This window comes from Haemaphysalis longicornis, unplaced genomic scaffold (assembly GCF_048455015.1).
Source record: "Haemaphysalis longicornis isolate Haplotype H1 unplaced genomic scaffold, Haemaphysalis longicornis Haplotype H1 scaffold_1, whole genome shotgun sequence".
Taxonomy (NCBI): Eukaryota; Metazoa; Arthropoda; class Arachnida; order Ixodida; family Ixodidae; genus Haemaphysalis; species Haemaphysalis longicornis.
In genome coordinates this window covers 348,030,602-348,043,384 of record NW_027526203.1, presented here as the reverse complement: position 1 = coordinate 348,043,384, position 12,783 = coordinate 348,030,602, and the positions used below count along the sequence as shown (strand labels likewise).

At 47.6% G+C, this 12,783-nt stretch overlaps 1 protein-coding gene across 1 annotated transcript in view; it reads left to right on the top strand.

The window, feature by feature from the left end:
* The window catches only part of Bchs (WD repeat and FYVE domain containing 3 bchs), a 109,339-nt gene that overhangs the window by 38,905 nt on the left and 57,651 nt on the right, over nucleotides 1-12,783 (top strand). The window contains exons 20-28 of the mRNA XM_077685557.1: nucleotides 3,242-3,609; nucleotides 3,866-4,087; nucleotides 4,184-4,356; nucleotides 5,083-5,311; nucleotides 6,312-6,448; nucleotides 6,522-6,633; nucleotides 7,968-8,158; nucleotides 8,353-8,505; nucleotides 9,513-9,586. Coding sequence (XP_077541683.1) covers nucleotides 3,242-3,609; nucleotides 3,866-4,087; nucleotides 4,184-4,356; nucleotides 5,083-5,311; nucleotides 6,312-6,448; nucleotides 6,522-6,633; nucleotides 7,968-8,158; nucleotides 8,353-8,505; nucleotides 9,513-9,586 — 1,659 coding nt within the window. The remainder of the gene's footprint in view (nucleotides 1-3,241; nucleotides 3,610-3,865; nucleotides 4,088-4,183; nucleotides 4,357-5,082; nucleotides 5,312-6,311; nucleotides 6,449-6,521; nucleotides 6,634-7,967; nucleotides 8,159-8,352; nucleotides 8,506-9,512; nucleotides 9,587-12,783) is intronic.

Here is a 12,783-nt window from a genome sequence, read left to right as displayed (position 1 = left end):
TCTCAAGCTTTTTTATGGTCACAACACCTTCCTCCGTAGACACAGAGTTGTCGACTGTTGACCTGTCAGCGGCATCTGTAAATTCTGACAGCTTGCTGTAAACTTCGTCAAAACTGGAGACTGTTTCATTGCACTAGTTGGGAAAAGTTTTCACTGTCGTCACAAGGAACATGGAAACCAGCATGATGGAAGCAGTTTTGGAAGCAATTTCGAGTCCATATTTCGAATCATTGAAGCTAACCGGAGCCACCTTGGAAATCCTTTCTGCCATGGATGAAGGCTAGGTCCTTGACCTTTTGCTCTACCGCGAGGCCAGATATGGGAGTGAACAAATGCCCACAAACGACTTTTTATGCGACCAAATGCTCACAAACCACTTGTACACGGCATACTCGACATCTTCAAACACGGCCGTGTGTACACGTTGAGCACCACCAACACCAAGCCTCTTGTCCGCTTTAATGCTCATCTCTGCCCTGTTTTCCACCTTGTTTTCCAAGACTGTGCTGGGAGTTATTTTGGAATTTTATAATCTGCAGTGACATCAGGGCCCGCTTGCTCAAAGCACGATAAGACAGACTTATTTGCAGTCTAGTTCTGCTTTGTTATAACATGTTCCCCGCGGGTTGCTGTCACTAGCGGGGTCAAGGTAACAACACTGTGAACTTCTTTGTCTTTCGGGCCTGCCACCGTTTTATTGATCTTTGCAAAAGCAAGAAAGAAATTGTCTGGCACAATGCAGCACAAGTGTTAGAAAGCTAGCATGATGTCCACTCTACGTTTAGTTGAGGGGGTGGCTAGTTTGCACGAGCCATATTGGTTCTCTTTGCCGGAATTGCCTCCCCACAAAGAAAAAGGGGTGTTACTGCAAGAGCAGGATGCTCGAAATGTAAAAATGAACACCCCTAATAAAGAGAAACAGTCTGGTTGCGGACAGCAAGCACCCACAGGAGGTTAAGCTATGGCAACTGGGCTCCAGCATGGGGTCTCCCCCACCCCCCTGTGTATTCAGAGCCGAGAGTGCAGTGGAAAGGAGCAAGGGTCACCTCAAGCCACGCTATACCTTTTTAGTAGGGGTGTGTGAATACCTCAATATTTGAATACAACTCGAATGTGTAGTACCCCCGTGAATAGTGGTCCGATTCACTTGAATATCTACTATTCGAGTATTTGAATAGTCTAGTAGATTTGCCTAATGTGTCCAGCTCTGCGAAAGCGATGGATGTCAGTGCATGCTTACGCACTGCTGCTGGCTTTTCTGCTCATTTTTCGCCTACTCGGCCAGCTTCATCCTAATCGTGCTTTCGACATGCACACCTGTAGAGGCCATGAATTTCATCTCGGAGCACGGAGTAATTCGCGATTGTGTCAGTGAGGTCACAGTTAACTCTGGCTACCATTTTGACTTCTGCGACCGGATGTTTACATGTTAGTACAGTTTTCGGTCAAGCAATCAGCTGTACCAACATTCCCCCTGCTTTTGTGGTGTTTTTGACACACCTCTGTTAATACAAAAACAAGAGGTGCTGACTTTTTTGCTGGCAGTTGGTGTATGCTTTTTTTTTTTTTTACATTCTAGACCACGGGGGATGGATTGGCGTGATAGTTCACCTTTACATGACTACAGTGTACACTACAACATGGCTTTTGCTAGAGGGCACCACTAGCCTTTCCTACCCCTTTGTTAAACCAATGAGTGGTCATTGCAGGCCATCCCTCTGTTGCTTATCCTTGATGTTTGCCATGGGCTTCATAAGGAGTGCCTCATTGTGTTCCCTGAGTGTGGTACCACAGTGAGCTGCCCTGGCATTGTGTAGCATTGGCTTGTGTACGGTTACTTGTAGCGCAAGCCTTCCTTCCGAACATATTGTTCACACTCGCCACTGCCTCATCGTGGTCAGTGATTGTGGTTCTGCTGTGTTTTCATGTCATATTGTTCATGCTCACAGAGTGCTCACTTTGGAGTTACTAGGCGTTGTCTAGTCGTTGCGTGTGGTTGCAGTACAGCAACTCTAGCACGAGACGTTCTTCAGCGTGTATTGTACTCGATCCGGATTTCCAAAATACCGCCTCATAGTGGTTTAGCAACTGTGGACTGCTGTGAATGAGAGTTAAAAAGGGCATTCTTTGGGTCGTAAAAAGAACTTCGGGACTCCTGAACTTGCAAAGCAGCTTCTATTTTTGCACAAAAACCTGTGGAAAATTGAAACAAGTAACAAAAAAAAAATTATATTCGATATTCAGTTTGATACTCTGCTCTCTTTTCCTAATACGATTCGGTATTCAATTCGAAAGCTACTACTATTCGGCATTCTCTTACCCCTACATTTTATTATAGATAACCCTTGGGAAAAATGAAAAAGAAATGCCATTTCGAAGGGGTGATGGAGAAAAAAGTATTCTGCATCATGAAGGACATGGTTGTTTTTACCGTTGGAAGGTTTCATTTTCACATGATTATTTTAGAAACAGTGCACAGATGAGACTGCATGAAAGAGGGCTCAAGTGACGGCACTGACTCACAGCTAAAAGTTTTGTTGGGATATTTCAGCATGAATACCTTCTCATATAGCCACAAACAAAACAATATTTCACCATCTATTTTAATGTGTTTTTTTTGGGGGGGGGGGGGGGGGGGGGGGGGCTCCAATTTTTTCCCGAAAAACTCTTTGCGTACAAGCGGTAAAATGAAAAAAAGTTGCGACGAGGGGTCGACTTGTGAAAATGTCTTGGGGAAGGTCACACAGTTGGTGCGAGTCTGAAACCAAGGGTTGAACGCATTTGAAAAGTGCTTCTGTCTTGTGTGCGAGCGACGGGAGAACTGGCACTGAGGTTTGCTTTCACCAAAGGTGCATTTTGGGAAGCCTATTGTTGTAATCAAAGAAAGGCAGCACATTTGGAATGTGGCGTGGTCATGGCGTTCACAAGTGCCATATGTCAGGTGGGTAAGCTGTTGTGAAGGAAATATTTAGCACGTAGTTTTGACAGAGCTCTTATGCTTGATATAAGGTATAATTCATTGCGTGAGGGTTCGTGTAAACAGATTTGACTATATTTTGTTACGGATGGATGAACAAGTGGGCAAACATCAAACAGACATCAATAAGCTGTGGAGGTTAGTCCTATTGCTGTTATTTCATGTAATGGTTGTGGCACGTGCAGTTTAACAAGACTATGGTGTGCTCACGACGAAGCCCCTTGATTCTCATCCCGGTGCCGCTGTGTGCCCCGTTTCCAACAGCTCGTTCCTGCGCCTGGGCTCCCCGCTGTGCTGCGACCTCTTTGACGTGGGCAGCGAGTACAAGCGGCAGGCCGGGGGTAGCGTCTGCCTGTCACGGGCCCAGTCTCGGCTGGCGAACCAGAAGGACGGCGGGCCCGTGCCCCTGACCCGCATCAAGACCTTGGTGTCCATGACCACACCCCGCGACTGCCGCCTGCACGGCACGCTGCTCACACCTCCTTTCGTCGAATTTGAGATGAGCCCCGAGGGCTTCAGCTGCCTCTACCTGAGCAGTGTGGCACCTCAGAGCGCCTCCGGTGGCCCACCCATGGTGGGCGTCTCTATGGTGGGCGGTGCTCCCGAAGGCGTCATCGGGGGCATCGGCACGGGTGAGCGCAAACCACCGCCCATCACACAACACTAGATGCACTGGGTGAATGGAGTCTTGAGCATGAGCAATTCATCCCCGTGGGAATGGGGTCAGAGCCTACCCCCAGTGTGGGCATTCAGCTCACTTCGCCGGGAAGACGGCCACGCAGGTGTCATAGCAGGCCAGCTTAGTGCATAGTAGTATAGGATGGTGTGTTTTTAGTGTGCAGCTCATTTGCCTGTTTCACTGGCCAACTGACTGTGGTGCGCCCGCAGGGGACCGCGTGTTCCCTCCGCAACCAGGGCTGTCCTTCTCGACGTGGCTGAGCGTGGAGCGGTTCAGCGACCCTCACGTGGATCCCCATGCGGTGCGGCTCCTGACCCTGGTGCGCAACTTGCACGGCCGGGACGACCACCTCGTGTGCCTTGTTCTGCAGCTGTCCTCTCGGGACAAGGCGCTGCTGGTGTCCACGCAGGAGATTCCCCTACCCAACCTGAGTGAGGACGAGCGCGTTCTCTGTGCCTGTTCCCTTGGGCCCCTGGCCCGCTGTCGTCCTCTCGCGCATGAGACGCATTGTCTCGGGGCTCTTGCAGCTGGGGCCGACTGGGAGCCCGAAGTGAAGGAGGAAGGCTGCATCCGCTTTTGGAGCCCCGAACTACTCCAGGAGGGCCAGTGGCACCACGTGGTTGTGGTGCTGAACAGGGCAGTGCTGAAGAACAGCTCCGTCTCCATCTACATCGATGGCCAGCACATGTCAACACAAAAGGTGGGGGCGGCTGGGTAGATGGCTGTTGCATACGCTGCTAGAAGGATACAGCTATGCAAGTGTTTGAAAACCAAGGTTGGAACTGGACGGCAGGTCAGGGATTTTACAGTGAGGAAGTCTAATATTGATGCCCAGGCAAAAATACCCAGACATGGTGCAAGGGAGAAAGGCAGTGCTCTATAACTGGACTGATATGTTACCGTTTAGAGCTTTGCTGCCTCTGGCTTTGTTTGCACGCAATTTTCAAAGCTGTAAAAGAGTTGTGATGGTACCCCAGATTGTTAAAAACAAGATTCGCACCTAGCATCATAAGATAGACGTGGCATGAGTCTCGAGAAAAAGAAATTATAAAAGGAATGGTCAAAACCACCCAACTGGAAAAGGGAAGTCACTGGAAGCATTTGTAGTCAAGCAGTCATAGGCTAGCAGTTCTCGTAAGAGAAAGGAAACTGCTCACGGGAAAAGGAACAAGCGCTTAGGTCAGTAGTACAGTGCTAGCTTGTCGTGTAGCTGGACGTTAGGCGCTGGAGCTGTAGCGGCCTTGTGAGCAGGCCCATCAGACAGGCAATTGTGACGTCCCCATGTCATGTTGTTTGGTGCCGGTCATGTAGAGTCCTGGTGGAATGGCCAGGGCTGATGTTGCCCATTCTTGGACCTGTCAATTTACTATGCAACATATTACCATGCTGGCAGTATTTTACTGAGCCTAACCGTGGTGCTCCCCAGATTCCGTACATCTCGCAAAACCCGGGCGGAGGGGCTGCGAACCTGACAGTGGCCTCCTCTGTGTACGGCTTCATCGGGACTCCACCTCAGTTTCGGCATCCATCGCGGCTCATTTGGAAGCAGGGACCCTGCCACATGGTGGAGGAAGTGCTCTCACCCCAGCTCATTCACCAGATCTACCTGCTGGGACCCAGCTACGTGGGCAGCCTGCAGGCTCCCGTCATGATCGGTGAGGCACGCACCAGACATTATAGCGGGACTAGGGAACTATGGAGATCTACTTGCAGCACCTTCCCATGCAGAATATCTCGAATTGCTGTGTGCAAAAGGCCCCTGAAGATGCAACTGTGCCAAAAAAAGAAGAGAAAGAAAAAAAAGATAAAAAGCTTTTTCGCGTCCTTCTTATTTTGTGAAACATCTTCCCCAATGCAAACGTTGGTGTTGCTGCTAATCGTATCATTTTGACTTCACATAACACATTTATTTTAGGCGCTTTTTGCCCTAGTTGGCCTTGTGCCATTCAACACCAACCATCATCATCATAAAACATTTATTAAGTGGGCTTTTTTGCATAATGACGAAGTTGCGTGTAAAACCCTAACTGCAAAAGCATTTGTGAAACAAATATGACACATTTTCTGTCACAAAAGAAAAAAGGAATTACCTAGCTTCACAGGGTGTCACACGTTGACGTTATGGCATCTCCAGAATACCACCTAGACTAGTTGCGTAACAATGAGGAACTATGGAGCAGTACTGACTGTGTAGCGCTGTTTGGAAACACAGCCACAAGTTTGGATAGTTGATAGCTAGGTAAGGATTTGGGGGTTCTGTGGGCCCTTTCTAACTCCGTGTACCCCATTTAACACTTTGGTACTTGGGCACTGTAGAAAGGCTCCTGTGCCTTTTCAACAAAAGGTGCTTTATTCCCGTAGAGGAACAGGTTGCGTACAGGACTACACAGGTAACACACAGGATGTACAGATAATGATTGTTACTCGCAGCAAAGGCAGAATGTTCCACTTAAGGGGCTTGATAATCACATGTGAATATAAGTAGTTCACCCCAACTTTTTGGTGTGCTGTCACACATTTTTGTCGAGCTTGGGTATTTTGAATTATGCTTTTACCAAAGAGTCCAAGTATCCCCTTGAAACTTACAGATATTGTGCTTTTGACGTACCATCAGGTCATCCTTATGGCCTTTCACGGACCTCTTTGTTCTTGCAGGCACCGAGCCTCTTCCGCCTTTCCTCAGTGAAGAAAAGGTTGTGTTCGGTTTGAATGCTACTGCCGTGTCTGTCATGACCTTGGCCAAGATAAGAAGGGTGTACAGCAAAACTGACTGCAAGTCAATTGCCAAAATGGTAGGTGTGGCTTGTATAAGAGCAGCCAAGGCAGTGTCCAGGTCGGGGCTAAATGTACTTCTCTGTCTCCCAGCTGGGCATGTCATCGCACGAAAACGCCACCCCGATCCGCATTTTGCACAACTCAGCAGCTCACTTGGGTGGCCCAGCACGCTGCTTAGGCGGAGTTCTCATTGGGTATCTTGGTAAGTGCCATTTCATTTGCCATATGTGCCCTTATGCTTGAGTAAGCACTCTTCGTCTTGGGGCCTAAGTATGACACTCCTGTTGCCCTATGCCTGTGTTTCATCAGATTTTATTTCCGAAATAAGTATGCGATAGATGTCAGTGTAAAAATTCAGTAGGAGGTTTTAAGGTTAGAACCGGAATTGGGACCTCCAGCTGCTTATCATGTCTGTGTGAAAGGTACAGTCAAACCCGGTTATATCAAACTAAAAAAAAAAAACACCTATCAGTTTGATATTGGGGATAATTCGATATAAGCAAGCTAAGGAACTGGACGTCATAAAAGCACATACCATTTATAAACACACTTTACTGGTGAAACTGCCTTACTTTTGCACGAAATAGTCCTGTATCTTCTGCTTGAACAACCTCGCTGAACAACCACATTGTGTAAAGAGCCGCAGCAGCTGAGGCCGCAACCTTTCAAATTCACTAAGAAGCGCCCGGCTAGTGTGAGTACACCAATCACTTCGGAGGTTGTGGGCAAAGGATCGTTGTTGCTTTCCTCATTGTGCCCGCTTTCACTTGCGCTCAGTATGATGTTGGCAATGTAGTCCTCTGGGGGTAGCGACACCATGATCCACACTCACAAATTCGCCGACCGTTGATCCAGCAACGGCGTCTTGAAATTCCGACAGCCCGCTCCACACTTCGGGAACACCGGCGGTGGCTTCGTTGCCCTCCTCATGATTTTCAGTCATCACCGGCATGCACAAGACGGCACATTTGAAGCAATTTCGGGCGGTTTCTTTGGTAACATCTGCCCAGAACCTTCTTGCACAAGGTGTTCTCGGGAATGTCGTGCCTGACGGGGATGTCCGACTTCTCACCAAGGTACAGGTGGCAAATCAGGGTTCTGGATGCATTCAAGGATAATGTGCCTAAGTGTCCCTGATTGCATACAGAATTTGCATTGGGCTTCGTGTTGATTTGGGAACATAGGTACATCAGTGTAGAGCTCCAGTTGCCTCCCTCCCCACTTTCTTCCCCTTTTCCCAGCAGCAAATTTTCCTCATGAATATGGTTGCAGGGGGATTAGACTGTACTTGAAAGGTGATCTACGAGACTTCATCTATTTCAGTGCAGTTGGCTGTTCATCAGTAAACATAGCTAGCTGCTTTGCAGGCAAACTGCTCACCTTTGCTATGCCGTGAGCTTGCACAAAGCCATATGCTGGCCAGTGCTGGGGTGGCAAGCTAGCTTGGGCAGTAGAACAGAGTGAGGTGACCTTACAGCTGCATTTGTACTCAACAGAGGGCGACGCCAAATGGGCTCCTGTGTGTGTACATTTCAGGGGCGCGGACGTTCATTCCACGGCCTGTTGCCCTGACCATCGAGAACATTGGCGGTGTGGCCGTCCTCCTGGGCCTGGTTGCAATGGCCCAGGATGTTGAGGGGCTGTACGCCACCGTCAAGGCCCTGGTGTGCGTGGTGCGTAGCAACAGGGCAGCACAGCAGGAGATGGACCGTGTCAGGGGCTACCAGGTAATGTTGCGCATCACGACTGCATTTACTGTTAGCCCAAAGGGCTAATAACGCTCAGTTTGATAGGCCTCACTGTGCACAAGGAACGGAGCTTAGTCTGTGACTGTAGTTGTGATGGCAGAATGTTAACACCTAAGCTGTTCCTTCGACTTGCCATTGTGATGAGTGGTGCATTTTCGTTTGCCTCCACGAAGACCCTGGCAATGTTGCTGAAGAAGAAGAGTGCACTGCTGAACAGCCACATCCTCCACCTGGCCTTCTCGCTGGTAGGCACCGTTGACAGCGGCCGGGAGACCACGGTCATTCCTAACATGACCGCCTTTGAAGACCTCCTCTGCAACCTCGAAGTAAGTCTGCTTGGGGCACTATATGCTGCACTGTAGCAGAAACAACAACAACAAAAAAGAATTGCCTGTAGTGTTTGGTTATCGGCTGGTGGCTCCTAATTTCAGTGCCATTCAAGCAAAGTAAGTAGCATGCTGGCATGAGTATGAGTTGTCTGGAGAGCCTTCCCATGGTGGTCCAGCAAAAGTTGAGGAGGAAGCAGGTTGGGATTAGGGAGGGAGGAGATGAGAGAATGGGATGTGGTGAGCCCCCGTCCCTCCTTCACTCTATCAAGTGGGGACATAGCACCAGACTACAACATTCTTGCACTAAGCTAAAGTTACCATGAAGACGAATGCAAAGTTTGGTTCATTAGAAGCATTTCCACGACCATGCCATTTCCATGCCAGTTTTAACAAACTTCAAACAAATACGTATAATAAGTAAAGGAAAGGAGAGGGGTGACTCACCAGCACTATGCTTGTACGTGACATCATAGGGACTAGTTTTTGCCATTCTCAGCCTCTAGCGCCTCTAGTTCCTCTAGCTCCTCTAGTAGTAGTGCCTCTAGTTCCATTTGATCACACCGCTTTGTGCAATGTGAAGCTGTAATTATGTGGTGGGAAATGTGAAAGTTTGCCAGTATTTGTAATCTTTTTGGGACAGATTGGGGGGTGAAAACAACATTGTTCGAGGCCTGAGGGGAGTTGAGTGGGAGTCCTTTAAAATAAAGCAAGGATGCATGTTGTCGTCATGGTTCCTTATTGCTGGTGCTATTAATGCTATTAATGCTATCAGGTTTAAAGGCAGTTTTGTGATGTTTTTGTCAGTGAAGGTTATTCTCACTCAGTGGTCTGCCATTTGGATATGCAGCATGTTCAGTAACAGCTTTGTGTACATTACAGTCGCACTGCTAGCCTTGACCTGCATTCTTTTGAAACTCTTTTACTGCTTGTTCTGAGCAAAGTGCATTGTTATCGCAGCTGGACATGGTGTGAATCTTTTCTTTTGTCTGTGTTTTTGTTTCCAGGTGTGGCGGGATGCACCAGCAGATCTGCACAAGTCTTTGTACGAGCATTTTTATGAACTCATTACAGAGTCAAGGTAATTATTGATCACACTTTTTTTTTTTTTCTTGCAGTGGTCGAATGTTTCTATCAAAATCTATTTTCACAAATTACTGTGTGCGCACCCACAAAGGACCTTTGGGCATCTTCAGTTATGGTATATCCATAGTGTTTGGACAAAAAATTATTAAAAGCTATTTCGCTTTACTAAATAAATGCACAGATTAACAAAAATGAGAAAATGCTCATAGCAATAAGGTTTCTTTTTCAGGAAAAGAAGTAGTTCCTAGTCTAGTCATTGACATGTTATGAGAATTGACGTTTTGAGCACAAATGAACATTCTGAGCCCTGCTTAAACAAAACTTGTTGCTTCTCTTAAACCAAATTTTTTTTTAGTCAAACTGCACTTGAGTTATGGTAGCATGCAGGATGCTTTTCTTTTTTAAGTTTTAACAAGAACTTAAACAAATAAGCTAGATAATAAGGAAGGAACTGTACTTATAAAATATTGCAAGCACGGTTCTTTGTGCAGCTTACATTGTTCAAGACCTCGTTTCACATGAAAAATGCCAGCACCTTAAAACCATCTCAGCCTATTGAGCAACATTTTATCATATGTGTTGTGGGCTAACATATGGGATAACAGAGGACACTGGCTAGCTTCGCTAGAGAAAGTACTACCAGCCATCCACTTCCGCCAGCAGAATCTGAAGATTTGCGCACAGGTTCAGGTGCTTACATGCGGTAGGCAGGAATCCCAGTAAGGCTTTATTGCCTGGCAAATACAGGGTACATGCCAGACAACACGACTGTCGCTCACGGGGAGACAAAGGTTCCGTTTGCTCTCTCAAGCCACAGGGACTCGGACTCCGATATCTGTCATCGCAGCCGCGGAAGAGGGGCTTCCTTTGGGACTGGTCAAGACGGAATCTCGGAGTAGAGTCCCCTGAAGCCCACTGGGTTCTCAGTCATCGTGGCATTGAGAGTAGGCACTCCCGAACCAACCGACACGACCGAATCGCACAGCCGACTCTCGGTGGAACGCTCACATGTCCCGCTTGTCTGCTCGGGGGGAAAGGAGGTTTCCCCGGTGGTATGGGAGAGGGCAGCATGGTGGAAGGCGACAAGCAGGTCCTCCTTCCCCCGTGCCAACGCACATACGCTCACGGCAGGCCGGCTCGGCTCGCCACAAGAGGTCATGAAGAGGCCACGACTCAGGACGTGCCAGCTGCCAAAATGGCTGCTCCCAGCTCACCAAAGACGAGGCTTAGGGGAACCAGGGACCCCACAGTGTGCTAAACATTGTCCGTGTACCTTAACTGTGTGTCAGTCACTAAGCTGTGCTCAAATACCGTATTTTTGCGATTCTAAGCACCCTCCTGTATTTTTGGGGAAACAAAATTGTAAAAAAAGTTTGCATGCGAATCTAAGCACCCCTTTTCTAAACAACCATCGCAAGGTGGATTTCAGACGCGTTGAACCGGACCCTAGATGACATTGTGGCCAAGTAATTTACGTAGTTCTTAATTAATTACAAGCCACTTCAGTGGAGCAGAAGACGACCTGGTGGGGGATACTGAGAGCGGCAGCCAAAGCTGCGCAACGGGCTCGAATGGTAGTGAGGGTAACTTAGTATCAAATGTAAGTGCTGGGTTCACTGTCTGTACCTATTTTTCTTTTGAGTGTTTGGCAAATAAAACATTATTCCTTGCGCCCGTCTCGTCGAGATACGGCCGTGAAAAAAAGTGGCAGTGGGGCACCCCTCACTTTGCATCGCGATCGTGAAAAAAAACGTGTGCTTAGAATCGAGAAAATACGGTGTGTGAATTTTGCTAAAAATGTGCCTTCGAAAATTACATGACAAATTTTTTAACCTTCATATATTTTTGTAATTGCTTGATTAAGGTTAGTGGGTTGGTTAATTATGTTTCACAGATGCACCTAACAACTATACCAAGAAACATGGCCCAGTAGTGGGAAACCAAGAGAGTACACATTTTCTGCTTCTAGCCCTTTCTTGGTGAAATTATCCAATAGTAGTGGCAGGCTTTTTCTAGAGTGTGGAAACTTCTTTCTTGTACAGCCATTAATGGCAAGTTGAGGTGGTGCTAGTTGAAAACTGTGGTCGAACTTAAAACCAGGAGCACTTATTTTCCTGTCAGCTAACTTTAGTCAGCGGCCCTTCGAGCAGGCCCAGATCCATTAAAGCTGCTGGGCATCGTGCTTTAAAATTATGGTATGCATCAGAGCTTTCATTTCTGCACTGTTTCTAGGGTTTCGATGCTTAAAGTGCAACCAAGCAGCACTTTGTTTTACCCTGGTTGTGAAGGTAAATGAAGACCGTAGTTAGTGGTGGCTACCTCGTCTTCACACTACCCCGATGCGCAAAGCTCATACAGCAAAATGTAGCACAGCTGGTTTGTATAATGCTTGCATTTGTCGGCGGATATGCGTACCTTAACCCCCCCCCCCCCCCCCCCCCCCCTCTCTCTCTCTCTCTCTCTCTCTCTCTCTCTCTCTCTCTCTCTCTCTCTCTCTCTCTCTCTCTCTCTCTCTCTCTCTCTCTCTCTCTCTCTCTCTCTCTCTCTCTCTCTCTCTCCCTCTCCCCCCTCTATCTCTCTCTCTCCTCTCCTCTCCTCTCTTAGTAGACTCAATGAAGTTTGTAGGTAAGGTTCTCACAGCAACCTAGCCTGATTCTCAGGCTTGGGCCACAATGCTGACTGGTGCTGTGATAGAAAACAGGCAGGGACACACAAGACGCAGAAGTGGCCCACAGTACAGTTCGTTAATGTGAAAGCCCTAAATGCCCGATTACATGAAAATATGGCATCGGCGTTACCGGGTGATGGTTCCCACTAAGGAAAAAATTGGGGTGATTAGGTTCTGGGTGAATCCGGGGCCTATGGAATATTCCCTTCAAACAAATGTGCATAATATGCAAAGAGCTCTGTATCAGGAACATCAGACATGTGCTTCTAGGGTTTTGGGGAGGCCAGCCACTGTGCACAGTTTTTGATTTGAAATTGCTAGCTTTGCAATGTGACTTCTTGGCATTTATTATTATTTTGGTTATGGTGTACAAATAAAATTTCCAGATGCCAAATCGTAATGCTTTAAAATTTGCAGGACAATATTTTCATGCATCTGAAGTTCGCACGACCCTACAGGCACAGCCATTAGTGCCTGTAGGTGATGCTTGGCCAGTCAGTAATGGTGGACACAATATAGATGAA